This window comes from Ovis canadensis, chromosome 10 (assembly GCF_042477335.2).
Source record: "Ovis canadensis isolate MfBH-ARS-UI-01 breed Bighorn chromosome 10, ARS-UI_OviCan_v2, whole genome shotgun sequence".
Taxonomy (NCBI): Eukaryota; Metazoa; Chordata; class Mammalia; order Artiodactyla; family Bovidae; genus Ovis; species Ovis canadensis.
The window spans coordinates 28,500,625-28,515,480 of record NC_091254.1 but is presented as its reverse complement, the minus strand read 5'-3'; the positions used below and the strand labels follow the sequence as shown (position 1 = coordinate 28,515,480).

General features: G+C 40.0%; 1 protein-coding gene across 4 annotated transcripts; it reads right to left on the bottom strand.

Annotated features, from left to right (window-relative positions):
• Positions 1-1,897: 1,897 nt before the first annotated feature.
• LACC1 (laccase domain containing 1) lies at positions 1,898-14,486 on the bottom strand. Of its 4 annotated transcripts, none has more exons than XM_069601260.1 (7): positions 14,193-14,486; positions 11,471-12,071; positions 10,632-10,810; positions 7,287-7,452; positions 4,698-4,923; positions 4,110-4,270; positions 1,898-3,201 (listed from the first exon to the last, which is right to left on the bottom strand). In XM_069601260.1, the coding sequence occupies exons 2-6, from the start codon at positions 12,015-12,017 to the stop codon at positions 4,111-4,113; spliced, it is 1,278 nt and encodes a 425-aa protein (XP_069457361.1). In that variant the 5' UTR covers positions 12,018-12,071; positions 14,193-14,486; the 3' UTR covers positions 1,898-3,201; position 4,110. The 4 variants fall into 4 exon arrangements, with proteins under 4 accessions (XP_069457361.1, XP_069457362.1, XP_069457364.1 ...); XM_069601261.1 differs by having other exon boundaries at positions 13,849-14,258; XM_069601263.1 differs by having other exon boundaries at positions 13,456-14,208.
• Positions 14,487-14,856: the final 370 nt, after the last annotated feature.

The following is a 14,856-nucleotide window of genomic DNA, read 5'->3' as shown; positions in this document are numbered from 1 at the left end:
AATTATCCATCTTTCTCAGTGGAATTATTCTTTAATCTTATTGCTATCATGAAACAAGAGTATTTTGCATGAGTTTGAAATTGCTGTCTTATAATTTGTATTTAATGCCTTCCCTGAATTGGAAGACATGATGTATTTTTTTTAATGTATTTATTTTTCAAGTATAATTGTTTTACAAAATGTTGTTTTCTGCCAAATATCAACATGAATTAACCAGAGGTATACATATGTTCCCTCTATCTTGAACCTTCTTCCCATCTCCCTCCCCATCCCACCCCTCTAGGTTGTTACAGAGCCCATTTGAGTTTTTTGAGACATACAGAAAATCCCCATCGGCTATCTATTTTACATTTGGTAATTTAAGTTTCCATGTTACTCTCTCCATACATCTTACCCTCTCCTTCCTCCCCCACCTGTGTCTGTAAGTCTGTTCTTTATGTCTGTTTCTCCACTGCTGCCCTGCAAATAAATTCATCAGTACCATCTTTCTAGATTCCATATATATGCGTTGAAAGTGAAAGTGAAGTCGCTCAGTCGTGTCCAACTCTTTGCGACCCCATGGACTGTAGCCTACCAAGCTCCTCTGTCCATGGGATTTTCCAGGCAATAGTGCTGGAGTGGACTGCCATTTTCTTCTCCAGATATATGCGTTAGTACCTGATATTTATCTTGTCTTTCTTACTTTGAAATGAGATATTTTATATAAATTTCTCAGGAGTTTCATCAAAGAATTAAACAAACAAGGTATCAGGTTGTCACAACCATACAACACATATTACAGTATTGAAATTGTTGTATTGTCACCTTTCACTGGATATTAAAAAAAAAAGTGGGCTACAACTGCATTTTTTAATCTACCCTAGCACCTCAACAAAATTTTGACTGAGTATAAGAATACTGATATTAATAAAAAGTTGTAAAATTTTAATTTAGATAGCTTTGATTAACTGTAAAATCTGAAATGAGATTTGGGGTCGCAAGACATAGGTTCAAATCTTACTTTATCACAATTTATGTGATTTCAGTCTCTAACTCATCAAGGGTCATCTGAATAAAAGGAATAGCACCTGACCTATGTACTTCAGAGTACCTGTAAAGGTTAAAATGAGGTAATGGATGAGAAGTATCAAACAAATGTAATTTTCTGCATATTCAGGTAAGAAATATATGTATGAAATAAGAAATCCTTTTAAGGTTCACTGTGACAAAATTCATGTTAAAAATAGGTACCATACCATTTTTCCCAAGTGAAAACACCTTTTCTCTTCAGCCTACACATACACTTAAAACTACTCACCCCGCCTCCCTCCCTACACACACACAATATACATATCACCCCTTGTGTCAAAATATAGCCCCCGGTGTTTTATGTTTTCTGGACTTTCCTGCTAACTCAGACGGTAAAACGTCTGCTTACAGTGCGGGAGACTCGGGTTCAATCTCTGGGTCGGGAAGATCTCCTGGAGAAGGAAATGGCAACTCACTCCAGTATTCTTGCCTGGAAAATCTCATGGGCTGGGCGGAGGAGCGTGGTGGGCTACAGTCCAGGGGGTCGAAAAGTCAGACATGACTGAGCAACTTCACTTACTTCAATAAATACTAGCAAAGTCGTATCTGACACTGGTGCATCCTCTTCCTCAAAGCACTGAAATCCATCACAACGACCCATCGAACAGCCTCAACACAGTTACTAATCTACTAGTTTCTTATTTATTTTTGTGTTTTGGCTGCAACCAGCGGCATGCAGGATCCCTCCCACCCCTGGCCAGAGATCAAATTCAGGCTTCCGCAGTGGAAACACCAAATCCTAACCACTATGCTACCAGGTAACTCCCTGAACATTTCTTTTTGAGTACCTCTCATATTTATGCTGGCGTCTCTCCCCAAAATGACTGTATTTTTTTTTTTCTAATCTTTTTTACTGGTTCAGTTTCTGGCTCTTCAAATGCAGGTGTGTAAGGTTTCATCCTTGGACCTCCCTTTTTCTCACTCTGTTTCTGTGAAGATGACCCAGCATATTCCAGTAGACCCAGGCACTATCTCCGTGCAGCCAACTCCCAAATCCCTCTTTCTTCATGGATCCTTCCCAGGTTCCCGGTCTCTGTATCTAATTGTTGACCACACATTTCCATCTGGAAGCACTTCAGTCTGTGTGTCAAAGTCATTATTCCTCCCGTGTCCCAAACCTCCTCCCCATCTTTACTGTCACTCCAGGTAGTCAGCAAGCAGAGACTGGGGAGTAATCAGAGATTTCCCCACTGGTCCTCACCTCTCACCTCCATGCTCTAGGAACAGGATCTGCAGATTCCGTCTCTGAAATGTCATACTATTTCATTTACTCTTATCTCAATTTTAATTTCCACTGCATTCGGGCTTCATTATTTCTTTTTTAAAGTATTCTGACTGCCTCTTAACTAATCTCTCTGCTTTAGTCTCTCACAAATCCATCGTGTTAAATATAATGCCAAGGACATAAAAACACTCCCCTACTTTCTATGCCTACTCTTTGCCTGGAAAATTAACTCCAAAATTCTTTGACATAGCTTTCAAGACCCTAATTGGTTTCTAACCTGTTTTTCCAGTAACTCCTACCCACACCCTCCTCTTTCTAGAACACTTTCAGTTTCATGCCCTAGTTTATGGTATTCCCTTAACCTGTTATGGTTGTCCTTTATTTGTCAAAAGTCTATACGTCTTCCAGATCCATGTGACAAGTCATTTTCTCTGCAATACCTTCTCCAGTCTGCGTTCCAGAAAGAATTAATCCTCCTTCTCCTGTACTTTTCTATTAAACTAAAGTGTTAGAAGTGTTTATCTCTTCCACTGCATTAGACTCAAAGGGAAAAAAGTATTACTCATCTTGATTTCATCTATGATTCACAGAATTCTTGACAAATAGAGGCTACCCAATAAATACTAAACTGAGTAGACTTATTCCTGATGTATGTAACAAATACAGAGGACAAACGTTAAGAATAATTCTTATCTGTATAACATACAAACTATATCATATTGATTTTCTGTCAGTTATTGTTAAAATCAATTAATCATTTGGCTTTGGATAATAATGAAAGTATATCTGAAAGTTGAATTATTCATTGTAATCCTTTTGGTTTTAAGTATATCAAACAGCTACATTTCTCTCTTATAGTTGGTTTGGAAGGAAGCAGGAAATAATTATGCAAAAATCCAGTCAAGTATCTGTAAAAATACATAGAAATCAAATATGAGACCATTAGTAGTGCTATTAAAAGAATCACTAAATTTATTAAAGACTTTTGTATATTAAAGAGTTAAAGACATTGTAAAGACTAAAAACAATATTCAGTTAAAATAACCTTAAGGAAATTCAGATATATGCTAAAGAATCAGTGCCATATCACTGTCACAAAATTTTGTATAACCAAAAAAATCCATCTCTAAGAAATACTAATTTAATGAAATTACACTCAATCCTGCTCTATGATTGTAGCTCAAGTGACAGCAAACTATGCCCTGTGGACCAAATCTGGCCCCTCACCTGTTTTTTCTGTCAACAGAATTTTACTGAAATACAGACATATTCATTCATTTCTGCTTCTGCTCTACAAAAGCAGACTTTTATAGCTGAGATAGAGACGATGTGTCTCACAACACCTAAAATGTGTACTATCTAGACCTTTAAAAAAATTGACCAACTCCTGCTACAGATAACCAGTTGGAAGTTTGGTTATAAAACTAGGCTGCTCTGTGTATGTATTATTACTCTAGAACTTAGGGTTTTTAGCAAGGATTTCTTAAAACTCAAAAGAATTTTTAAAATTATAAAGACGTTATGATAAAAACAAGATGTTGAGCATATAGGAGAGTTAATGGCATACAAAAAGGATTTAATGAAAAATTGTTTTACTTTTATCCTCATATATGCTTATACTGCCCTTTTATATTAGAGTACGTCACTGAAAATGAACTGCTCTACCATTATTGTTTCACTAAAAAGTAGAAAATTAATTCCTCCTACAGGAATAAAGGAGTGAAGTTAAATACAATTATTTTTCAAAATGAGGGGAGGGAAAGGTGGAAGCAGGGAGGAGAAGGGAGGAGGAACGGGGAGAGAGAAGCTACTATACCTCATTCTCTAACTGAGATGAAGCCGATCTGTGTACCAAAGTTAGGGCCATCTCGGACATGGGAAAAAAACTTGTCAGGATGACAAGACGTACAGAGGTTGAGATCCTGGTTCTGGTCCTGAATATTCTGTGGTAGAATTCCTCCCCGTTCTAGAAGAATCCTTAGGATAAAGATTTTTCCAAAGACAGAAAGTTTACTTTACCAACAGACAAAGCAATATGGAAAAAGCATTGATATTAGTGTAAAAGAACTCTGGGAAAGATCTGCTTGGAATAATGCAAGTTGTCATTCAGTTACAGAACAGGGACACAACAGGAAATGGTAGATTTCACCATTACAGTTCCGGACCGAAATCAATCATTATTGTTGTTTAATCGCTAAGTCCTGTCTGACTCTTTTGTGATCCCATGGACTACAGCCTGCCAGGCTCCTCTGTCCATGAGATTTCCCAGGCAAAAAAACTGGAGTGGGTTGCCATTTCCTTCTCCAGGGAGTCTACCCAACCCAGGGATCAAACCCACATCTCCTGCATTGGTAGGCAAGTTCTTTACCACTAAACCACCAGGGAAGCCTGAAATCAAACACACCTAGTGGCTTTACGGATGTCAACATAGGGATTTGGTGAGTCAAACAGCCGTACACATCCGGGATCAAGATTATGAAATGCCTTTGCTGATTCCCTTGGAAGAGTAAAACAGCACGGTCCGACTGAAGGCCCCAATACAACAATAATGTCTTCCAAACTGCAGCCATATTCTGCTCTCATAGCGTTCACTGTAGCCATAGCAACACCTAACAAGGTACCTCTCCAACCTAGTAAATAGGACAAAACAGAGATAAGCAAAGTCAAAACAACAAAATGTTATCTTAATTTATATCTAAGTTAGGTTAATTTATATCTAAGTTAAAAATGAGCAGGGTCAGTTTATGTATTTTTCCTAAGGGTCATTTCACCTCTTAGTTATTGTGAATAATTTCCATTTTGAGCATGGGTGTGTAAATATCCTATTGACATCCTGCTTTTAATTCTTTGGCTATATGTTCAGAAGTGGAACTGTTGGATCATATGAATTCCATTTAAAACTTTTTGAGGAACCATCACACTTGTTTTTCATGGCAGCTGCATCATTTTATACTCCCACCAATAGTGCATCATGGTTTCCATTTCTCTTCACCAAAACTTATTTTCATTTTTTAAAAATATCAGCCATTCTAATGGATGTGAGGTGATATCCTGTGGTTTTGATTTGCTTTTTCCAAATTAGTGATGTTGGGCATCTTTTCACATGTTTACTGACCATTTGCATATCATCTTTGGAGAAAGATCTACTAAAGTCCTTTACCCATTTTTCAATCAAATCTTTTTATTTTTGTTGTTGTTGTTGTTGAACTGTAGGTATTCTTTTTGTATTCTGAATATTAACTCCTCATTAGATGTATGAACTGCAAATATTTACTCTCAATCTGTTGGGCTGACTTTTTACTTTGTTGACTGTGTTTCTTTGATGCACCGAAATTTTTGTTTTTGATAAAATCCAACTTATCTATTTTTACTTCTGTTGCTTGTGCTTTTGGTATCATATCTAAGAAACCATTGCCTCATCCAAGATCACAAGGATTTACACTTATACTTTCTTCTATAATTTTTAGAGTTTTAGCTCTTACATTTAGATCTTTGATCCACTTTGAGTTAGTTTTTATATATGACATAAGGGTCCAACATTGTTCTTTTGCATATGCCTATCCAGTTTCCCCAGTACCATTTGTTAAAGAAACTGTCCTTTCCCCATTGTATGGTCTATGTACCTTGTCAAAAATCATCTGACCCTCATGCAAGGGTTTGTTTCTGGAATGTCTGTTCTATTCCATTGCTCTATTGTCTTTATGCCAGTACCATACATACTGTTTTGATTACTGTAGCTTTATAATAAGTTTTGAAATCAAGAAGTATGAGACATCTAACTTTGTTCCTTTTCAAGACTGTTTCATTTACCTTTCATAATTTTAAATTTAATGTTTCAAAGCCCAGGAAGTAACAAATAATATTCACATTTTATATCCAAGAACTAAGACTCATATTTTAAATAACTTTTGACAATGTTAAATAGTAAACCTGACTTCTAGTCATTCAATTCCATTACTTTATTTAGATCAAAAGAAACAAACAAAAAACCACTTTCTTATTTGTCTATAGTCTAAAATGCAAACAAAGTAGCCATAGATTTACAAGCAGACAATAATAAAAGATCACTCATTTTACATAGATTCATTACCACTGGATAATCTAAATAGTATTTTTAAAAAACTTCCAACAAACAAAATTCCAAAACCTTAACAAACATAGCACCTAAAAATTCTTTGTTCTTATTTTCAGAGAATAGTTAAAGCTAATCAACTATAACATGTTAAACTAAATGCAATTTTCCAAACATATCTTGTTTTTTATCTTTACACTTGCTGCTGCATTTTCAAAAACACCTTCTGTGACATGTCTAACCTTCCTATTCCCTATACCTAGACTTCAAGGGTAGACTTCTCAAACCAGAGACAATACAACTCAGTACAACTCCCTGGGAATGTTTTGAAAAGCATTGAGGCTTTTCTTTTTGGTTATTACAAAAAGTACAACTGGTATTAAGAATTCTGAAAGCCAAGCAAACTTAAGTCTGCAATGTAAGACTATCTTGCCCCAAATGTTAATAACACTCCTGCTGAGAAACATTGGTACCTAGCCAAATCCTACAAATCTCCCAAGAATCAGCCTAGGTAACTGCTTTCTTTAAGGATTATATTCTGAGTCACATAATTTGACATAAGTACTCCTTGTATTTGCTCCTCTACTAGCCCTCTTCTATCTTTACTTATCACCATGGGTAGTAATTAACTATTAATGCTGGGAAAGACTGAGGGCAGGAAAAGGGGATGACAGAGGATGAGATGGTTGAATGGCATGACTTAATGGCCATGAGTTTGAGCAAGGTCTGGGAGATGGTGAAGGACAGGGAAGCCTGGAGTGCTGCAGCCCGTGAGGTCACAGAGAGTCGGACCATTACTTACAGAATGAACAAAAACAATGTCCATCAGAAAGAAATTATAACTTTTATAAATTTGGGGAGAAATTATAACTTTCCCCCCAAACTGGTAAAAATCCTAGGTGCTTAAATAAGTACACTTACCAGAGTGAGCAACCCCACATGCTTTTTTGATAGGATCTGCAAAAACTATTGGAATACAGTCAGCACCAAGAGCTGCTATTGTGACTCCTCTTTGATTTGTGGTGATTCCATCATAAGATTCAGGCTCCTTCCTTCCCATAATCCAGACGTCACTGGCATGATCAGTCTAATACCAAAGATGTGAAATAAAAATGTTTTTAAAATAGAATTTCTCATACCATAAGCTTTTCTGAAAATGTGTATTTTGTACAAAATTATATAACCAGTTTAAGGTTACTAGCATTCCTTAATAACATCAGGTCCATATATATGTAATAACAAATTTACTTAATTCTATGATATGGTAATCTCTACGTATTTTTCTCAAAGGAAAACAGACTTCAACATTTAAAAAAAAATCAAAATAGTACTGATGAACCTATTTGCAGTGCAGGAATAGACATGCAGACGTAGTGAACAGACTTGTGGACACAGCAGGAGGGCAGGGAAGTCAGGGTAGGATCAGTTGATAGTAGTATTGACATATATACACTTCCATATGTAAAACAGATAGCCAATGGGAGGTTCAAAAGGGAAGAGATACATATATACTTGTGGCTGATTCACATTGTTGTACGGCAGAAACCAACACAACATTGTAAAGCAATTCAGTTCAGTTGCTCAGTCGTGTCCCACTCTTTGCCACCCCATGAATCGCAGCACGCCAGGCCTCCCTGACCATCACCAACTCCCAGAGTTTACCCAAACTCATGTGCATTGAGTCGGGATGCCATCCAGCCATCTCATCCTCTGTTGTCCCCTTCTCCTCCTGCCCCCAATCCCTCCCAGCATCAGGATCTTTTCCAATGAGTCAGTTCTTCACATGAGGTGGCCAAAGTATTGGAGTTTAAGCCTCAGCATCAGTCCTTCCAAAGAACACCCAGGACTGATCTCCTTTAGGATGGACTGGTTGGATCTACTTGCAGTCCAAGGGACTCTCAAGAGCCTTCTCCAACACCACAGTTCAAAAGCATTAATTCTTTGGCGCTCAGCTTTCTTCACAGTCCAACTTTCACATCCATACATGATCACTGGAAAAACCATAGCCTTGACTAGATGGACATTTGTTGGCAAAGTAATGTCTCTGCTTTTTAATATTCTGTCTAGATTGGTCATAGTTTTCCTTTTAAGGAGTAAGCATCTTTTAATTTCATGGCTGCAATAACCATCTGTAGTAATTTTGGAGCCAAAAAAAATAAAGTCTGACACTGTTTCCACCGTTTCCCCATCTATTTCCCATGAACTGATGGGACCAGATGCCATGATCTTAATTTTCTGAATGTTGAGCTTTAAGCCAACGTTTTCACTCTCCTCTTTCACTTTCATCAAGAGGCCCTTCAGTTCCTCTTCACTTTCTGCCATAAAGGTGGTGTCATCTGCATATCTGAGGTTATTGATATTTCTTCCAGCAATCTTGATTCCAGCTTGTGCTTCTTCCAGCCCAGTGTTTCTCATGATGTACTCTGCATAGAAGTTAAATAAGCAGGGTGACAGTGTACAGCCTTGACGTACTCCTTTTCCTATTTGGAACCAGTCTGTTGTTCCATGTCCAGTTCTAACTGTTGCTTCCTGACCTGCATATAGGTTTCTCAAGAGGCAGGTCAGGTGATCTGGTATGCCTATCTCCTAAAGAATTTTCCACAGTTTATTGTGACCCACATAGTCCAAGGCTTTGGCATAGTCAATAAAGCAGAAATAGATGTTTTCTGGAACTCTCTTGCTTTTTGGATGATCCAGCGGATGTTAGCAATTTGATCTCTGGTTCCTCTGCCTTTTCTAAAACCAGCTTGCACATCTGGAAGTTCACGGTTCACGTATTGCTGAAGCCTGCCTTGGAGAATTTTGAGCATTACTTTACTAGCGTGTGAGAAGACTGCAATTGTGTGGTAGTTTGAGCATTCTTTGGCATTGCCTTTCTTTGGGATTGGAATGAAAACTGACCTTTTCCAGTCCTATGGCCACTGCTGAGTCTTCCAAATTTGCTGGCATATTGAGTGCGGCACTTTCACAGCATCATCTTTCAGGATTTGAAATAGCTCAACTGGAATTCCATCACTTCCACTAGCTTTGTTCGTAGTGATGCTTTCTAAGGCCCACTTGACTTCACATTCCAGGATGTCTGGCTCTAGGTGAGTGACCACACCATCACGATTATCTGGGTCATGAAGATCTTTTTTGTACAATTCTTCTCTGTATTCTTGCCATCTCTTCTTAATATCTTCTGCTTCTGTTAGGTCCATACCATTTCTGTCATTTATCGAACCCATCTTTGCATGAAATGTTCCCTTGGTATCTCTAATTTTCTTGAAGAGATCTCCCCCAATTAAAAATAAATTTTAAAAAATTCAAAATAGTCCATCCATCATGAATACCCCTCACTAGAGATCGGTAAATCTCTAACTGCAATAGTTGTTCAGTCGCTCAGTTGTGTCCAACTGTCTTTGATTTCGTGGACGGCAGCATACCAGTCTTTTCTGTCCTTCATTATCTCCTGGAATTTGCCCAAATTAATGTCCATTGAGTTGATGATGCCATCCAACTATCTCATCCTCTGTCACCCTCTTCTCCTCCTGCCCTCAATCTTTCTCAGCATTAGGGTCTAAACCTAATAGCAGTACCTTCCACAAAGTACTAATTGACTGAAAGAAATTTAATTTCCAAATCAATAATATTTTTACTTTTCCTAGAGTCAGAGAAATCTAGAATTCTGTAAGAAACAATTATCAGTTTTACCCTAGTTCCTCCTAGTGTTGATATAGAAAACAATGGCTTTTCTCTCCCACCATTCAGGAAACTTACCTCTAAATCAAAAAGGCAGTGGTATTATACTCTGGGGCTTTCCTCATGGTTCAGTGGTAAAAAAAAAAAAAAAAAAAAAAAAAGAAAACAAAAAACCTCACCTACCAATGCAGGAGACTCAGGTCGGGAAGATCCCCTGGAGAAGGAAATGGCAACCCACTCCAGTATTCGTGCCTGGGAAATCCCATAGACAGAGGAGCCTGGTGGGCTACAGTCCACAGGGTCACAAGAATCGGACACAATTTAGTGACTAAAAAACAACTGTACTTTTAGATGTAAGGAGTTCCAGATGTGTGTGTGTGTGTGTGTGTGTGTGTGTGTATTATATCATAGAATTGATCTTTAGAATATGATATGTATCTCTAAGGAAAATAATCACAAACATTATCCTAAGTTTTAGATAAAACATTAGATGCAAATATTAAATAGCTTATTTAAAGTCCATATAGTCATTAGCAGAGTCAAGAATATACTTTAAATCTTCCAAAATATGAAACAAAATTGTACCTTTATTTGGTAAAATTTATTCGCATTAAATCCTGCAGCCTTCCCCAACCTACGCAGATTTTCTTGAACAACTGCCTTGGGATCTCTCCGTTTGGAACTACTGAAGAGATTGAATGAGCTAAGAGTTGGTATGTAAGATATCCCACCTGTTCTTGTAGTAAATCCATGTATGAACGTATCTGTTGAGGATAAACAATGAAGATTAAACAATGAAGATTAAAACCAGGCTGTACAAAAGACTATAAAGCCTTACAAACCCAGTCTCTCCTTAAGACTTTCCCTAATAATCTCACCCTGCATTAGTTTATCCAGCTTCTAATTTCTACAGCTCTTTATAGCTTCATCTGTTCTTATGACACAATGTTTTGAGTTTGTTTTACCTTCTCCGTCGGATTAGTGTTCCTCAAAGGGTATCTTTTCCCCATTAGTTTTTGTTATCCCAATAGCATATAGCTCACAGTAAATATCCTTTTACTAATAAGTGAGATCAACTGTTTTAAATTTCACTCTTCTGTGAAGGCACTACGGAGTTAAGGTTTCAGAATTTCTAAGTAGGAAATGCTTAGGGTCATAAATCTCACTTAAAACCAAGGCTGGGGGATTTGTCTTAAAGCTAAATTTGCATAAAGCGAATTTATTTAGAGCAGATTTGAAGGGACTATCCCTTCACACTCGTGACTCTATAAGGCCGTCCATGACACTCCCATGTTGTAACTGATGCTAAGGAACACATAATCTCACACCAGTCTACAAAAGAAACAAGGAAAAGCAGTGAACAACCTGTAAAGAAAGACTGGCTTTTCATATTCAAGTAAAACTACTGATAGTGTTTAACATACCTGAGATCAAAGGAGATGTGATAATGGTTAATTCTCCCTTCAGTGCTGGCAAACTTCTCAAATATGTTTCTATTTCATTCTGGATTGCTTCTAGTTCTTGAGATGTGATTATGTTTACTTCAGTAGACTGTTTCAAAAGACCTCCCTTCAAAGTCATCTGTAGATCTTCAAACTCAAAATTGTAAACATCAGTAAAGAGTTGATCAATGAAAGCCTTCATTAATGTCTTCCGGTGCACAGGCACAATTACCTTAATGCAACTCAAATTTTTTTCATCAACTTTTTGTTTAATTGTATACAAAGAGGCAGCCATGCTGGGATTGCTAACAATCTCAAATTCTCTCAAGAGAGCTGATAACCCATTGCCTGTTTCTAATTCACAATTATGGTCACAGCTGATGTTACTACAACATATTATGCAAAAGAACTTGGCCTTGGCACCATCGTGGTATCGGACCGCATTCAATGTCTTTAATAATGCCTGATGACAGTTTTTCTGAGAGTTCAGTTTCAAACCAAAGAGATCAATCAACACTGCTTCTGCCATCCTTCAATTCTGTACAAAGTTCTTCAAAGAAGTTTGTGTGTCCCCAAAATTCACCTGTAAAGAAAAATTAGCATAAGTAAGAATGCAAAATTATATCAATATAGTTATAGCTACAACAGAAACTTGTGGATGGGTAAAAAGAAGAATTGCATTGACTTAAAAATGTAACCAGAATAGTGAGCCTGGACTCCTCCCAGAAAAGCTAATCCACTATTTATCAGAAGAGAACCATGCCAATGAAAGCAAAACCAGCTCTTAATTCATTTTGTGAATGTACTTTACATCTTTCCAGTAGAACAACAGGTTTTGTTTTGTTTTCAGATCATCAATTTTAAGCAGGCAATTACTTATTGACTTAGAGGAAGTCCTGTTTTTTAATTACAGGGTGTCAACGTATCATTGATATATCATTAATCCTGACATGACAGGCTTGTTAGGTCACATCCCTTCCTACAAAATACCTGGGCCTTCGGTTCAGTTCAGTCGCTCAGTCCTGTCCGACTCTTTGCAACCCCATGAATCGCAGCATGGCAAGCCTCCCTGTCCATCACCAACTCCAGGAGTTCACCCAAACTCATGTGCATTGAGTTGGTGATGCCATCCAGCCATCTCATCCTCAGTCGTCCCCTTCTCCTCCTGCCCCCAATCCCTCCCAGCATCAGAGTCTTTTCCAATGAGTCTTTGCATGAGGTGGCCAAAGTACTGGAGTTTCAGCTTTAGCATCATTCCTTCCAAAGAACACCCAGGACTGATCTGCTTTAGGATGGACTGGTTGGATCTCCTTGCAGTCTAAGGGATTCTCAAGAGTCTTCTCCAACACCACACACAGTTCAAAAGCATCAATTCTTTGGCGCTCAGCTTTCTTCACAGTCCAACTCTCACATCCATACACGACCACTGGAAAAACCATAGCCTTGACTAGACGGACCTTTGTTGGCAAAGTAATGTCTCTGTTTCTTAATATGCTATCTAGGTTGGTCATAACTTTCCTTCCAAGGAGTAAGCGTCTTTTAATTTCATGGCTGCAATCACCATCTGCAGTGATTTTGGAGCCCCCCAAAAAAGTTTGACGTTGTTTCCAGTTTCCCCATCTATTTCCCATGAAGTGATGGGGCCAGATGCCATGATCTTAATACCTGGGCCTTAAGATCAATAAAATTAAATGGAGTTGTATTTAAAATTAAAATTTTTTTTAATTTTTTTTTCTCAGAAAAATTGTATCCCCCCCCCGCCCCCAGAAACAGACTCACAGGTATGAGCGGTTACCAGCAGGTTGAGGGAAGGCGGGGAGGGGCAAGACAGGGGCAAGGGGATTAAGATACAAACTACTATTTATAAAATCAATAAGTTACACGGATATACTGTACACCACAGAGAATACAGCCAGTATTTGAGAATAACCTTAAATGACGTATAATTTATAAAAATGTTGACTCACCATGTTGAACCCAAAATTAATATTGTAAATTAACTGTACTTCAATTAAAAAAAAAAATCCGTTTTGAAGGTTAAGAGCAGAGATGACCAAGAGGTTTTGCCTCCAGGATTCACAGGTATGGCAACACCTCGTTACATTAGCTCTTGGCACTCGGTCCCTTCCTAAGTCCAATGATCAGGCAAGCAACGGCCATTTGGATCACGTGAGCACCCCCGCCACTCTCATCACTCCCCCCACCCCCCGCTCTCCGCACTCCCCCACTACACTTTCTTACTTCAGCCCCTGCCCGCCCCTCCGGGCTGCCGTTCTGTCTCTGGCGGCCCCTCCGGCGTCAGCCTCTGCCCCTCCTAACCCCTCGCCCGGACTCCTGCCGCCCCTGCGGGCCTTTCTGACCGTCGGGCGCACACTCGGCCGTCCTCCGTCACTTTCGGTTGCACGCTCGGCTGCGAGCTCGAGCTCTGAGGCGTCTACCGGCCCCGGTCCTGAGCGTGAACGAGACCCAGAGGCCGCGAGCGTGCGCCCCGCAGTCCTCAGCCGGGCCCCCGCCGCTGTGAGGGCGGCGCCCGTCCCGCCTCAGCCGCTGCACCCGCTTGACTGCGGACGGGGCACCCGCTCCGCATCCACCCGACGGCTGCGGAGGCCGGGCCGGGGGCCGGGGGGCGGGGAGCGGGAGCGACCCGGGGGGCAGATGCGCCCGAGCGCCGGGAACCGTCAGCAGTTCCGGGTCCAGCTCGTACCTGCCGCGCGGCTCCTGGAAGAGGAACGGGAACCGAGCAGCGGCCGGGCCGAGCGGAGCTATAGGCAGGTCCGCGGGCGGGAGGCCGGGCAGGAGGCGGGGCGGGTGAGGGGCGGGCGGGCCGTGAGGGAGCCGGGCCGGCCTCCCGACCGGCGCGCGGCGGAGCGGCTGAGGGGCCGGCGGCGTCCGCTTCCCTCCCCCGGCGACGACGCCCTCTCCTGCGTCCGCGCTCGGCGCGCTCGGGACCCCCAGATTCATCCTCAGAGCCCTGGCCCGAGAACCTCCTTACGTTAGCACTTGACACTGTGTCTCGTCCAAGTTCACGTGCTGCGCCTCCTGAGGCAGATTTTTTTTTTTCTTTCATCTTTACTGTTTGGCTTTGTTTCCAGAAACAAGTTAGATGGCTGAACCCTCCTTTGCCTTTTTTGCTGATCCCCCCTAACTTTCTGACTAGACTTCATAGCTCCTTCACGTGTGTGGATAAACCGGTGTCCTTATAAAAATATGGGCCAAGCATAGAAAATTAGAAGGCACTGACCTTAAGAGTTGTGATAAAAATGTAAATGAGCATCCCCTTTCTCCCCTCAAAGAGCGTAACATTTATTTATTTTAAAATACTGAACATCTCCTACCTATGTAGATGGCAGATGCTGTGGCCAAAGGGA

Bases quoted from the DNA above. Each gene is read 5' to 3' on its own strand.
- LACC1 (XM_069601260.1), bottom strand. From the start codon at position 12,017: ATGGCAGAAGCAGTGTTGATTGATCTCTTTGGTTTGAAACTGAACTCT. The intron at 4,924-7,286 runs GTAAGTGTACTT...CCTATTTACTAG, and splicing joins ATGTGGGGTTGCTCACTCTG to GTTGGAGAGGTACCTTGTTA. The intron at 4,271-4,697 runs GTGTGTTTGATT...CTTTATCCTAAG, and splicing joins GACATCCGTAAAGCCACTAG to GATTCTTCTAGAACGGGGAG.